Raw genomic sequence first — 14,226 nt, forward strand, 5'->3', positions numbered from 1 at the left:
GGGGGGAGGCTAAAATCAGGCTGGACATGCTGTAGCTACTGCTGAGTTAAATCACATGTGCTGCTAGGCTAGCTTGCTAGCGGGCAGCCAGCTGCTCCTCTAATTAAGAGCCCATCTACCTGAGCATATGGAGGACTCTATAGCTAGGTACTGGTTTTATAATAGCAACGCCATACGGTTGAGTACTGGACAGACTTTCTATAGTTGGACGCAGTGTATTATGAAGATAAGGTTACTGTGGTCCTGACACATTAAAGGAGTTTGGGAATGCTATAATACCTCCAACACTCTGAGGCAGTGATATTCAGTAGATATTTGAGTATAGCCCTACTCCTTTTTAAGACCAATACTGTATTTCTGCTACGCTAATATCATGCTGTTTTCCACCTGCAGAGCAGATGAGACACTTAGTGGCGCTCCTTGAATTCCAATGATTACCTGCCAATTAATCAAGCCCCTTCACCTCAGAGAGGTGATATAATTGAGTGCATTTTCAAATATTAAATCTCTCCTTATATATAAACTGTTCTGTGGGAGCAAAGACAGAGCATCTTTATCACTACCCTCCTGGTGAGGCAAATCAAGGTGAGTGTCTGAAATTAGTTTTAATTAATCAAAGTAATTGAAACCAATCAGAATGTCAGGAACCGAGGGTATCAAAAATCTTCTTTAAATCTGTAACCTCTCAATTTACAGTCCATTTTTTCTCTGGTCTTTTAGTCCAGACAAGCATGTCTGGACAAACATTTACTAGTAACTAAGCAAAGTATTTCAAATAAAAATGCTCTGTTAGTGGCATAACAATACTAATGTGTAAATTATGCCATGTGAGACATAAAAATACACAAACAACACATTATTGAGCAAATTATAATGTCTGAGGCACAAATGCAACCTATTTGACTGAAGTTACTTTGACACTTTCAGCAACATTTTTATCGACTTTGCTGTCCATGGCCAGGACTAATGGCTGCTTCACAAAACAAATACACACACTTGCACAGGCAGCCACAAACACATGGGCACGCATACAAATTTGCACGCTAACGCTTAATGCACACACAACCCCACACCTTTGCTTGATTTAGCCTCAAGTAAGAACAAACACACAATTAAGTGAGGCCATTGCAGGCTTATGAGAAATGCATTAGTCAGTTATGGCAAATGGAGCACAGCGCAGCTAAGGGTAAGTGTGTGTGCGCACGCGCGCGTGTGTGTGTGTGTGTGCGCGCGTGTGTGCACGTGTGCAAGCTGGAGAAAGTGAGGGATACTTAGAACGACAGAAGAAGAATGATGATAGCTACGATAAAATCATAGGATTCAGGGCTGTGACTTGTTGAGGTAGAGTAAGCCTGCACTTGTTTTGGAGACTCGCCATGCACCTCCCACTTAAATTAGGGGCAGTGTCACTAGCAATCCAGCACTCCACTGCAATCAAGATTCACTGACCTTTTTTGTCGACTACAGCCTGTCTGTGTGGACCAGGTCAAGAGTACACTATCCAAAGTGCAGTTAGATCCGTGCTATTTTTTAAGATTTTAGTTGGTGGACACACCACTTACTCAGAACTTTCTAAAATCACACAAACCTCTATCACAATATCTATGTTACTCTTGTCTATTTCACTTTTGTTTTACAATCTCTGAACAACAATTTCAGCAAAGTAAAGATTAACATCCGTTTCTTACCGACAACTTTCATCCACAATAGCTTGAACTGTAAGGGCCCATACCTTTAGCTGATTGACTCCCTTTATTGCCATTTGAGGCCTCAATCAGATTTTGTTGCATGTTTGTTGCATTTTGTTTGCACCACCACCAGGATGACCAAAAACCATCCAAATGGTCTGTTATATTTCGATATTCTACACAGGCTGCAAGATTAAAAAGAGTAAAAATCATGACAGGTTATGGAAGCAATTAAACTGTCAAGATGAACTGGACAAGCAAAGTTCATTCAGCTCTCAAAATCTGAAGACAATGAAAGCCTCTTTTTTCTTTCTTAGTCACACTCAGGACCATTGATCATCTCATGTGTCTGGTAAATGTAGCACTTGAAGCTTCGCACTTTTAGTGGCAATAGACCTGAGGCTGCAATGAACAACATAATGTTATGCTAACTCTGTTAGTTTATTCTACAGTTATAGTATATGACCCTCCTTGGGATTCTCTACTTCAGTGTGAAACTGTCATCACATTATACTAGGGGGAGAGCACTTTTTTTTAACCCTTCAGACACAGAATACAAAAAGTGCAGCAGTTTGACCTCTGCACTTGGAGCACTTGACTGCTCTATAAAATCTAAGCCGAAACATTCTCAGTCTCTCCCTCTGTCAATATCGCTCTATGACTGGTAGAACTTCAATAATCATCATCATAAGAAGAACGAAACAATTTTACAAGTGACTAACTTTGTACTATTATTTTGCCGAACCATTGCAGGTAGAGATACACTGCCGCTGATGTAGGAATTCACATCAGGTGGACATCCACGTGTTACACATTTTAGTGCTATAAAGCAAATTACATTATTTGTCGAAATCTCTGAATCCTAGTAAAATAATATAAAGTAAGTGCTCAACAAAGGGAAAGTTTTATTTCTGTGCAAATAATGCATTCATTTTGTACTTGTGTTAGCATGGGTATTGTGATTGTGCACCCACTCACACAATGACACAGCTTTTCCCCTTTAACAATGTTTCTTGCCAACTTTACACACAGAAGGATTAAAGGTATAAAGAACTTTCTGAGGAGAAGGGGGGATGAAAAAAAGTGTTTTAGAAGCGAGCAGCGAGAAACAAAGAAACAGACCCCAAACTCTGCTCCTGTTTCCGTTACAGCCAGCCATTTTTAGACAGTCATCCATTAAATCAGCTGTGTTCCCATACTGTCATCCCCCTTGTGAAGCCAAAGAGGCCATGTCAACTGAGGGCGTTAGGCAGACAGGCCTGTAGGAAGCAGCACAGCACCCTCTCTCAGTGCTGTGGGAATTGGAGGGAGGAGGGAAAGGAGTGGACTATGATATGAATGTCACTGCAGTACAACATCTTTAAAAAGAGGAAGATGGATTAGAGCTTCAGCTCAATGTGAAAAGATGTTCTTAAAGAGGTGGGAAACAAAAGAAGGAAAGGTGGAGGGATAGCGGCTGGAGATCAGCATAAAATGCACTGCTACAGATGGGACAACAAAGTAAGAGAATAGAGAAGGAATAATTGTTATAACTGAGGTTGATTTAGTAATCTTACATAGATTTAAGCGGTCTTACATAAAGCATATTTTCATTGCTAGAAATGTAGTGCACAGTGCATTGTTTGTGTCTAACAGAGCGAAAGAGAGAGGGTGTGTGTGGTCTGTGAGTACAGCAGCTCACCTCTGGCCCCATGTGTTCTGTCTGTGTTGTGCGGTCAGTCATTTGGCAGTCTTTCATCTTCAGGGCAGCTTTGGCACTCTCCTGCATACAAAACAAACACACCATCGGCCGTGTCCAAAAATCTCACAAATAAAGAACATCAAATACAAATAAACCAGAACAGCTAAATGCTCTCCCAGCAGACCTATGCCTTGCCTCCACTCACAACACTTAATACAGTTGGCTTTTATGCCGAGCTTGCTATTAAAAAAAAAAAATTTAAAACTCTAAACAACCTCAACAAACCCAAATCCTTTTCTCCCCTCTGGCTGCCTCTCCTGGAAATCCAAGAGGTCATAAAACTGGGCTGAATTGCAGGAGAACTTTTCTACAGCCAAATATTGGAGCAGGGACCCTCCTCAAAGTGCACCAGTAGAGAAGAATTCATAAAAAGTGACAGCTAGTGTTGGCCAGCCTGCAAGAAAGGTCCTTCTAGGAGATAATTAATAGGTTTCCTCTGGCAGATTTACAGACGGAGGTGTAGAGAGAAAAGTGTTGGCCCTGCCCATCAAAATACAGCACTTTTACCTTGACCAGAATCCTGCCGACTCCTGTGTTACCTCTACGTGATTATTTTGAAAAGGACCGGTTGCAAGTCCGCTGAATGAGAAGAACCCAGCACTATTTCCACCAGGAATGTTTTATGACGATGTCACCAATCATTCTGACATGCTCGCCCTACAGTGCTCATGGGCAGGGGGAGGAGAACGGGGTTGAAAGTTGCAGTGGCTATGAAATATTGAGAAATTCATTAAGTGTGATTAAAATTAATCACGCAAATTAGGACCAGGTGTAACGATGGGTTAATGGTAAGGAAAAAAAGTAAATTGATGATATAGCTCTAAACCAAATATATACTGTCCTGATCAAATCCAGCAGAAGCCAGCTGACAGACTGAGTTAAAAATCTGTTTTCATTAGTCATGCCCATGCCTACATGAAAAGCAAGGGAGGCTTTCTGCAGCTAAATGTTGCAGCTGGAGCAAAGCCCTTCAACAAAATGCACCAGCAGGGAGAGGAGAAAACTCATAAAAAGTGACAGCTAGTGATGGCCAGCCAGCTAGCAGGTCCTTCTAGGAGATAATTAATAGGTTTTTCACTGGCAGATTTACAGATGGAGGCAGAGCGAGGAGAGCGTTGACTATGAGCTGCCCTTTCCTTCAAAATGCTGCACTTTAACTTAGCTGCAGCAGGTATCCCGTATAGACTGTCACACATAGACACATATACACCCTCATAAATGTTCCCAGCATGGCTCCACAAATGCACAACTTCATACATTTGAAGCAATGACAGAATGGCCTTTGTTCCAAGGGCTTACAGTTCGTACATAATGTTCGCCTGTGGCTGCAGCAAGGATACAGGCTAATATTGGACAAATCATCAATATACACACACAAAGAGATATATGCAGTCTTCTGCTCATAAAAACACACAAGCAGTTTATGTCTAGGAATCACATCCATCTGGTGGCAGGAGCCAGAACAACTCTGTCAAAGAGAAGTACCAAACAGATGAATAAGCACACACACACACACACACTCTCAAGGCTGATCAGCATCTGTGTGTGTTTGTGCACACACAAGCAAACGCACAGCCTAAAGAGTGATTGATGGATCCATGTGTGATGTGGGGGAAAATATTTGGCAGCTTCGCCATGTCACCATATGGGAGAAAGAAGAGAGAAAAAAAGAAAGAAAAGATGTCGGGGTAAAGAAGAAAGAAAATAAGAGGCAAATAGAATCAAAGTGAGGGACACAAAGTCAATAGAAGAGGGTGATCAAACTGTATCCAGACTTGGAGACTTAAAGGACAAATCAGGTGATATTCCAGATAGACCAAAACCCAGTTTCACGCAACAGTCAGTGAATGTGTGTGCTTACCAGGGGAAATTGACAGTCCTTGGGTCAGACTGATCAAGAAATATTAATAACACTGCTATAGTTCCATTTGTGTTTTTAATCAGTCATTTGGTGCAAAAGCCATAAACATATCAAAGTGACGTTTGGGTGAAATTTATTCTGATTAATAAGTCTTATTTTGATAACTCTTTATCACAGCTAAAAATACAAGATCTAGCAGCCTCCAGACAAATCAGTCAACCTGTGCCACTGTGAAATATGATCATCTTAAAAAAACCTTCACATTTCTTCTATAATTTCTAATTGGCTCATTTAGAGAAGTTTCTTTCTGACATGTTTTATTTACTTCCATTTCTTTGTGAAATAAAGTGACAATTAAATGTAAAATTCATTATGGTTTATGATGTGCTGCATGTATTTTTTTAAAATATAGAACTAACTACAATAACTGATTTATTGTAATTAAAAAGGTGTTTTACACAGTGTGAGTATGTTACATCTACTGTAGACATGAATTTCAAGGAGGGAAATTATTGTTAAATGAACTGTTAAACATTGTGCAAGAGAAAAGCTCCAAGTCTGAACGGTGGGTCACTCCAGACACAGCTGAGTTTTGTGGAAACTGTACTTGCGCATGTAGCCGAGCTGTCTGAGTGGCCATTTAAGTCCTTAGGTAAGTCTGAGATCTGAATACAAATGTGCTCAATCTTGGTATTAACTCCTCATTACGTGCCCACAGTGTTGAATATAGCCCACATAGTGAGGAGATGGTTGCAGCTGACAGGAAGGGAGAGAGAGTCATCACAGTCAAACAAGGAAAGAGGAAGAGGAAGAAAAATGAGATGCGGGTGCCAGAAAGTGATCAAACAAACAGATGCCAAATGAGACTCAAGTCAGTGGGCTGGACTGGCATTTCTCACAACGGCGCCATTACGCTGGCACATTATGCTGCTAAGGCCCAGCATAATGTCTGCATTACATTGCTTTGATAGAACAGGTGACAAATTACAGACATGTAGATGACAAACGATGAAAGATGTTGCCATATGGAGCATTTCTGCAGATGATTCAACAATCCAGCTTCCAAAAGGATGGAAAAAACATGATATATTTTGCATTTAAATCCCTATTTCTTATGAGTTTAATTTATTATTCTATTCATCCAAACATGGAAATGACTTCCTGGTCCCCATCTTTGTCTACAGGGGCAAATTTGTGAAAACATCACACTTGCCTCTTGGCTAGACTGGAGTCCCAATAATTCTGCTATTACATTAAGTTGGCGGGAACAAGCAGTTTACATTAACAAAGATGGAAAAGATGGGCTTCCTGGTGCCACGCCATGTGATATTGATGGTGTGACTGTGAGCCAACTATGAAACCATTCTCACATTAATTTCCTCTCTCTTTCAGTGGTTGGTCTTTCCTGTCACTCTGCCCTCTGCTGTGCATAGTCTCACACAGCAGAACATCATGAGAGAAAAGTAAATTGACAAATTCATTAACAGAAGTAAAACTTTCCAGTACTTTGAAATGTTTTTTTAACCTTTCTAAAAAAGAAGGATTTTTTTTTCGTGCTTAAAAGGGAATGACAAAAAATGTGCTTCAAAGGCAAGCAGTCTTTAATCTATACCCATAAAACAAATAATTTAAAAACATTCGAGCTATTTTAATTATTAATTTTAAAGTTTAGAAAAACAGAGACCAAGAGAAAGAAACTGTGACAGAGATAAAATTAGACGAGCAAACCCTCCATTTCTCAATGTCTGAGACTATGCTTCTCTTATCACTATTTTTGGAAAAACATTTAGATTTACTGGATTTGTTTATATTTCCCATATCTGCACTAATCCTGTATACATATCACTGAATGAGCATCATCAGAACAGTCAATATCCTGTCTGGTAATGCATAATCTAGTCCCATTTATTATGTTAAGAAGTCAAATGGAGCTGTTTTTGAAAATTTGTATAAAAAAATTATTTGAAAAATCTGGTTTATATTGGTTTGTATTTATTTACAGAACTGTTTATTCTATCATCTCATGCAAGATGCTGAACACTTAATAGCATTATAATATTTTGAATGTCCAGTGATTACTGTATAAACCTACTATAGCTAAAAGTAATTTTGAAACTCAAAAACACTATACCTGGATTTGGCGGTTTAAAAAGAATCGAAAAGATTCTGCAGAAAATGGTGCAAAGAGAAAGTCAAGACATCAAGAAAAATGCTGAACATGTTTTATATTGCATTCACATTTAAACACAAACCTTCATATTATTCTGTATATTTGCTGAAATCTTACCAGTTCACTCTGGAGTCTGAGAATCACGTCGTCTTTTTCTCTCAGTTGTTGCAGCAGGGCCTCCTCTCTGCCAGGATCCTAAACACAAGACACCACATTACATATTACTCAGACAGCAAGTGATTTATCCAAGGCACCATATTCCCGCAAAAGCAATACACAGAGCCTAAGAGGATGACAACATACAAATACATATGTTTGTGTGTGTGTGTGAGAGAGAGATTCTCTGGCTGTTTCCATAAATGTTTACGTGTGTTCGCAAGTGTTTTATGAGCATTTATGAGCGTGTTTGTTGCTGGTCTTGTGTGTACGTGTAATAAGGTTGTCATGTGGTGGATGCTGCAGGACTGTGATCTCCTCTACTCTGTACGTCTCTGTGATAAACTTGGTGTGTCCTATGGCGCCCCCCCCCCCGGAACACACACCACTTTAATATGACCTTGTGTTGTCGGGGGACATTACTGTGGGGAAGATGGAGAGGAGCAACAGAGACAGAAGAGGGAGGAGAATAATAATACTCATAAAAATAACTCTTGTGGCACCTTTCTAAAGAATAGTTACAAAGTGCTTCACGGCAAACAAAAAAAGAGGTGATTATTCTAAAAATGGCTTGCATTAAAATGTGTTTGATGTTTATAATATATTCATGTTCATGACTATTCTTGTTGCCCAAATTCAGTTCCTCAAGTAAAATTATCTGAAATGACATGTGTTTAAAAGTTACTAAAGTCCAGACTCTGGACTGTCAAACAGCCAAAAGGGAGCTACCAGAGGTTTCAGGCTACAAAAACTGGCAGATAGGGAGCTTGAAAATAAGAAATCGAGCTGAGCTCCAGATGGAGGAGTTTCCATTAAAATATTAAACTTAATTCTAAAATGGACAGGCAGCTAAAATGTGGACAGAGTGACACAGTGAGAAGGAGAGATGAAAAGAGGGAAAAAAGAAGAAAGAAATTAAGAGAGTAAGAGAGAGAGGGAGAGATAAGATGGAGAGAACAAATTGACAGACAGACAGACAGACAGACAGACGGTCATTACCTCTTCAAGGACATTATAGCAGGAGAGAAAAGAGGGGCAAGATAACAGGAGAATATGAGGGGGGGACGTGAGGAAAGGGGGACAGTGATAGAGAGAAGGAGAGGACAGAGAGGGCCTGAGGCTGAGCATGATGGTCTGAGACCATCGGGAGCCATCTAGCTAAAGGACAGACAGAGAGTCAGAGGGACACCACAGGGAACTATATAGATACAACACCGTCCTTTAAACGACCTCTCTGATGCAAACACAGACAGCTAGCCGGACACGTTTCCTCAAGTCACATAAATATTCAGAAATGTAAAAATGGAACTTGTACACGAGTGAGTTATATCGTGATTGTTATGATGAACTTAAATAGCTAGAAGTAAAAAATAAATAAATAAAGAAGAATATGAAATCATGGCTGCATGACAAAAACACTTGAGTGTGGAGGGTTTGGTTCAGGTGGGGGCAATGTGTCGTACAACCATGTCCAAAGGCAAAAGTGTTTATACCTGTTCTGAAAGGCCACACTTGAATACTGTGTGAACTGTCTATACTGTTGATATCTGTGAAGGTTCTCAGTCATCCAGGTCATAGTTATCCAAGGAAGGATAAAATCAAGGGCAACTGGACTTGGTTGAAGATACTTGAAGACGTTTCGTCCCTCATTCATCATCAACTGAGGAAGTCTCTCGGATGAGGGACAAAACGTCTTCAGGTGTCTTCAACCACATCCCGTTGCCCTTGATTTTAACCTTCCTTGGATATTGTTGTGGTACTGCAGTATCTCCCCACTACCTTGTAGTCCTCCTCACCATTTTTCGTCAGATCGTCAGTTAACCACACGTGGTACATGCGTCAAGGCCTACCATCAACTCAAGTAAGATTCTTTGTGCTTTCTGTGTGCTCCCTGGATTAACCTGTATTTCTGTGTGCTCAGGATCACTCTTCCTCTGGAGACTATGCTGAACGCCACGCTCCGCTCTGCTCAGCTCACACCCTGCCTGGACAAACCACCCCTCTGTGCTTGCCACTCTGCCTTGTTGAAGCATATCACCCAGCCTTCTGTTGCACATCTCAATAAAATCCTTTGATACCCCTTTGAGTTGTTCCGAGTCTGTCTTTGAGTCTGAAAGTTCTCACATTATGACAGATATATTGATAGTTGGTTTTTCGATATTAAAAAGTGAATGAAAAAAGGGAGTCTGAAGGTGGGTTCACACCTAAACATCTGGTTCCTGAATCAAACTAACATTAGGATGACACCATTGTTTTAATTTTCCTACTAGTCCGAATTACATTCACAAAAAGTAAAAATGGTCCAGAAATTGTAAACCAAAGCCGTGTGGTGGAAATGTTATTTGATCACAGATCATACAGTCGGGTGGTAAAAAAACAAACCTCTTTAAGTACTTGCATACTACAGTACAATGGTGTACTGTTAAAGTAGTTTTTTTTTTTTTTTTTTTACTTTTACACGACACTGCTCAACAATTCTCTGGAATCCATTGTCCTTCATTTTCTCACTGAATATGTTGAATATTCTCTAGTAATTGAGAAATGTTCTCTTCAGCCCAAATATTAAGTGGTGTTCACACCGGAAATGAACCGCTCCAGAGTTCACTTGACAGTGGTCAAGCAGCATAATTAATACAACCCAGACCCAAATAGGTAGCAGAAAATGGTTAGATGGATTAACAATTATTCATTCATTTAAGTTTATTTATGTTGTTGATAAAACTTGCTACTGACTTTCTACAGGTCTGATGGTTCTGACTGAAATGCCACAAAAAAAGGGACTTAACAGCCTCCTGCACATACAATCCACTGTCACAACAGTCCTACTTTTAGTTTATGGGTGTATAATGTCTACCAACAACCCGAAACCAAAAAATATATTTTGAAATGAAAGTGTAAGACTTTATAATACCTTTGAATTTAATGCTTTTAAATAGTTGTTTTTTTTGGTTGAAAGGTGCTATACAAATAAACTTGCCTTTTCAAGACACCCTGTTAATCCCTGCTTAATTTCTCACCACTGCACACCTGGCCAATCACGCTTCTCAGAAGTCAGATAAGAGAATTTGTAGACGCAAACCCCCCTGATTTGATTTTGGAAAGGTAGGGGAGAGGGGGGTTTCAACCGCGGTACGGCTACTGGACAAGCAGCATGGTTGGAGCGCAACTGTGTAAATAGTTCAGTTGTTTCTGAGAAAGTGTGGTTTCTCTACAATTGCACCAATAAACACTTTCCATCCTAACTTGACAGCTGAAGAGGTGATGGCCATATTTCACAAATACTCAAGATCTGAAAGTGTCTTTAAAAAGTTTGATATGTTTTGTTTTCTGGCTTCCTCATTTTACAGGTCTAATTAATGTTGAGGTCTGTGTGTGGGCTTTATGTAGGTGTAAGATAATGGTCAAGGAGGACAAAGCTAAAAGTGTAGCTAAGTGCTTCCATGGTAATAAAACCTCTAAAAGAATACTTTTCCCACTAGGAAATAGAAAAACAATTAACAAAAACAAAACCCAGCGGTATTGAATCAGAATGGATTCTGTTTACCTGGCTTTACAGGGGAGATACTGGTATTTAGGACATTTTCTTTCCTACTGCCAGAACACACACACACACACACGCATACAGAACAAATATGCTAACATGAGATTTGGATGGGACTGAAAACCCACTAACATGCTGTGACAATTACTACATTAGTCAGCCTCTAAAATTAATCTTGCCCGAATAGGACTGAAGGCTGTTCTAAATGAGCTTTCTGGCTACAATCGCACAGTGCCTCTGTCCCGTGCGTGTGTATGACGTGGCATGTATATCAGTAGTTGTGTTTCTTACGACCATGTAGACTTTATTGACTTATGTGGTTTGTTAATGGGTCAGACAAGACCTTAAGCGTACAAACAGAAAGAAATAGAAGGAGATGGGTATACGCTGTGAAAGAAATACAGATGAAGAAAAAGAGAGAGAGATAACGTACTTCAACTAGGCCACACAGAGTTCAATGCCAAGGGAATGGACACACTCATAAGACCTCAAGGTGATCTATAATTTAAAAAAAAACTTGTACCATCGTAACTTTGTTGTCTTTTGGCTCAAATACCCATTGCTCAGCAACCCTACCAGGGACTACCCTACAAAAATCATTAAAAAGAGGAAAACCTTGACAAACTTTAAACTAAAATGAGAAACTGTATTCTGCTTGCTGAAAGAACTTCAATGTAAAAAGCTGTGGAAGAAAAGTGGGGCACGTGAATGTATTTCTAATGCGATTGGAGCGACCTCAGTGGGGATAAATTTGATCAAAATAACCAGAGTGCATCTTCATGTGATTTTGTATGGAGGTTGTGACCACTCTATGCTAAGAGGGTATGAAGATATATTACATTCCCCTTGTTTGAAATTACTCAATCTGTTAAATTTTTGGAGAAACACAAATTTAAGGGGTTGTTTATCTATTATGTCAACAACCCTCTTACTTCACCTGAGTTGACGACATTTTAGGCTACTTATGTACCCTTTTTGGCCATGACAGCTCCTCAACAACTAGATAGACAGATGGATAGATTTTTTAATAATAATGAAAGATAAAGTACAAACAAAACAATAGAGGCTGATCTGAAAGTTTAAGCTTAAAGCTGCTATTTAAATTTCTCAGCAGTATCCATGGAACTTAAACTCAAAGGAAACAGTTCCAGCATTGTGGGCAGCTGTTTCAAATGATCAATCACCTTTAGTTTTTAATGTAGCTTGACTAACAGCTAAGAATTCTTGTTCAGGAAAGCTAAAGATAATCCATTTTAATAGTGGAAAAGAGACCAAGTAAATCAGACATGGCAGAGCTCCATAAGTGATCACAGGAATCACAAGAAACTGAATTCTAACAGGTGAGATACGATGATCTCTAGTTAGACCTGGACTGAAAAGGAGTTTCTGACAAAGTGTACTGTGAATTAAATAGAATGAATAATAGAGAAATAACTTGTGAGGCGATATCTCCATACATATTACAGAATTGTGTCTTCGTAAACCTATTTTCCACAAATTGTCCCTTAAAATTGCAAATAACTTTATGTAAGAGTTCTGACCATGTTTTGACTAAATAATATGGTCACAGACCAAAAATTACAATACAAAATATATCTAAAAATTCCAGCATGCAAATCAAACAATATTTTAGAATTTAGATTTTCAGTGTGGTGTTAACAGACACTGTTGTACTACAATTAGGGATGCACCAAATGTTCGGACACCAAAATTAATCGGCTGAAAATAGTGAAAAAAAGCACTTTTGGTGTTCGGCCTAATACAGTCCCCTCCAAAAGTATTGGAACGGTAAGGCAAATTCCTTTGTTTTTGTTGTTCACTGAAGACATTTGGGTTTAGATCAAAAGATGAGTAAGAGACAAGAGTTCAGAGTTTCAGCTCTCATTTCCTCGTATTCACATCTAGATGTGTTAAACAACTCAGGACATATCACCGTATTAGACCACAGCATTCTTAGGTGAGCAAAAGTAATAGAACAAGTAATCTTAAAGTAAATAACATTTAATATTTGGTGGCATAACCTCAAGCCTGCGACCCCATCGACATCACCAAACTGTTGCATTCTTCATTTGTGATGCTATTCCAGGTTTTTACCGCAGCTTCTTTCAGTTCTTGTGTGTGAGTGTTTCTCCCTTCAGTCTCCTCTTAAGGAGGTAAAATGCATGCTCTATTGGGTTAAGGTCAGGTGATTGACTTGGCCAGTCTAAAACCTTCCACTTTTTTCCCTGATGAAGTCCTTTGTTTTGTTTGCAGTGTGCTTTGGGTCGTTGTCCTGCTGCATGATAAACTTCCTCCCGATTAGTTTCGATGCATTTCTCCGTAAATTGGCAGACAAAATGTTTCTGTCCACTTCTGAATTCATTCTGCTGCTACCATAATCAGTTACATCATCAATAAATATTAATGAGCCTGTTCCAGAAGCAGCCATGCACGCCCAAGCCATGACATTACCTCCACCATGCTTCACAGATGAGCTTGTATGCTTCGGATCATAAGCAGTTTCTTTCTTTCTCCACACTTTGGCCTTTCCATCACTTTGGTAGAGATTAATCTTGGTCTCATCAGTGCATAAGATTGTGTTTCAGGACTTCTGCGGCTCATCTCTGTACTTCTTTTCAAATTTCAATCTGGCCTTCTGATTCTTCCTGCTGATGAGTGGTTTGCATCTTGTGGTGTGGCCTCTATATTTAAGCTCTCTGAGTCTTCTTCCAACAGTGGATTGTGATACCTTCACACCTGCACTGTGGAGGTCATTGGTGATGTCACTTATTGATGTTTTGGGGGTTTTCTTCACAGCTCTCACGATATTTCTGTCATCAACTACTGTTGTTTTCCTTGGCCGACCTGTTCGACGTCTGTTGCTCAGTACACCAGTAGTTTCTTTCTTTTTCAGGACATTCCAAATCGTTGTACTTGCTATGCCCAATGTTTGTCCAGTGGCTCTGGTTGATTTTCCTTCTTTTCTCAGCTTGACAATGGTTTGCTTTTCTCCCATAAACAGCTCTCTGGTCTTCATGTTGGTTTATCCTCTTTAACAGGAAATGCAGTCTTTATAGGTTTGAACCAAGG

At 39.6% G+C, this 14,226-nt stretch overlaps 1 protein-coding gene across 4 annotated transcripts in view; it reads right to left on the bottom strand.

The window, feature by feature from the left end:
- ccser1 (coiled-coil serine-rich protein 1) overlaps positions 1-14,226 on the bottom strand; it is a 134,254-nt gene that overhangs the window by 60,693 nt on the left and 59,335 nt on the right. For all 4 annotated transcript variants that reach the window (XM_046034951.1, XM_046034952.1, XM_046034954.1 and 1 more), the window contains exons 9-10: positions 7,578-7,655; positions 3,370-3,450 (exon numbers count right to left, since the gene is read on the bottom strand). In XM_046034951.1, the coding sequence (XP_045890907.1) occupies positions 3,370-3,450; positions 7,578-7,655 (159 nt within the window). The remainder of the gene's footprint in view (positions 1-3,369; positions 3,451-7,577; positions 7,656-14,226) is intronic.

The sequence above is a fragment of the Micropterus dolomieu genome, linkage group LG21 (genome assembly GCF_021292245.1).
Source record: "Micropterus dolomieu isolate WLL.071019.BEF.003 ecotype Adirondacks linkage group LG21, ASM2129224v1, whole genome shotgun sequence".
Taxonomy (NCBI): Eukaryota; Metazoa; Chordata; class Actinopteri; order Centrarchiformes; family Centrarchidae; genus Micropterus; species Micropterus dolomieu.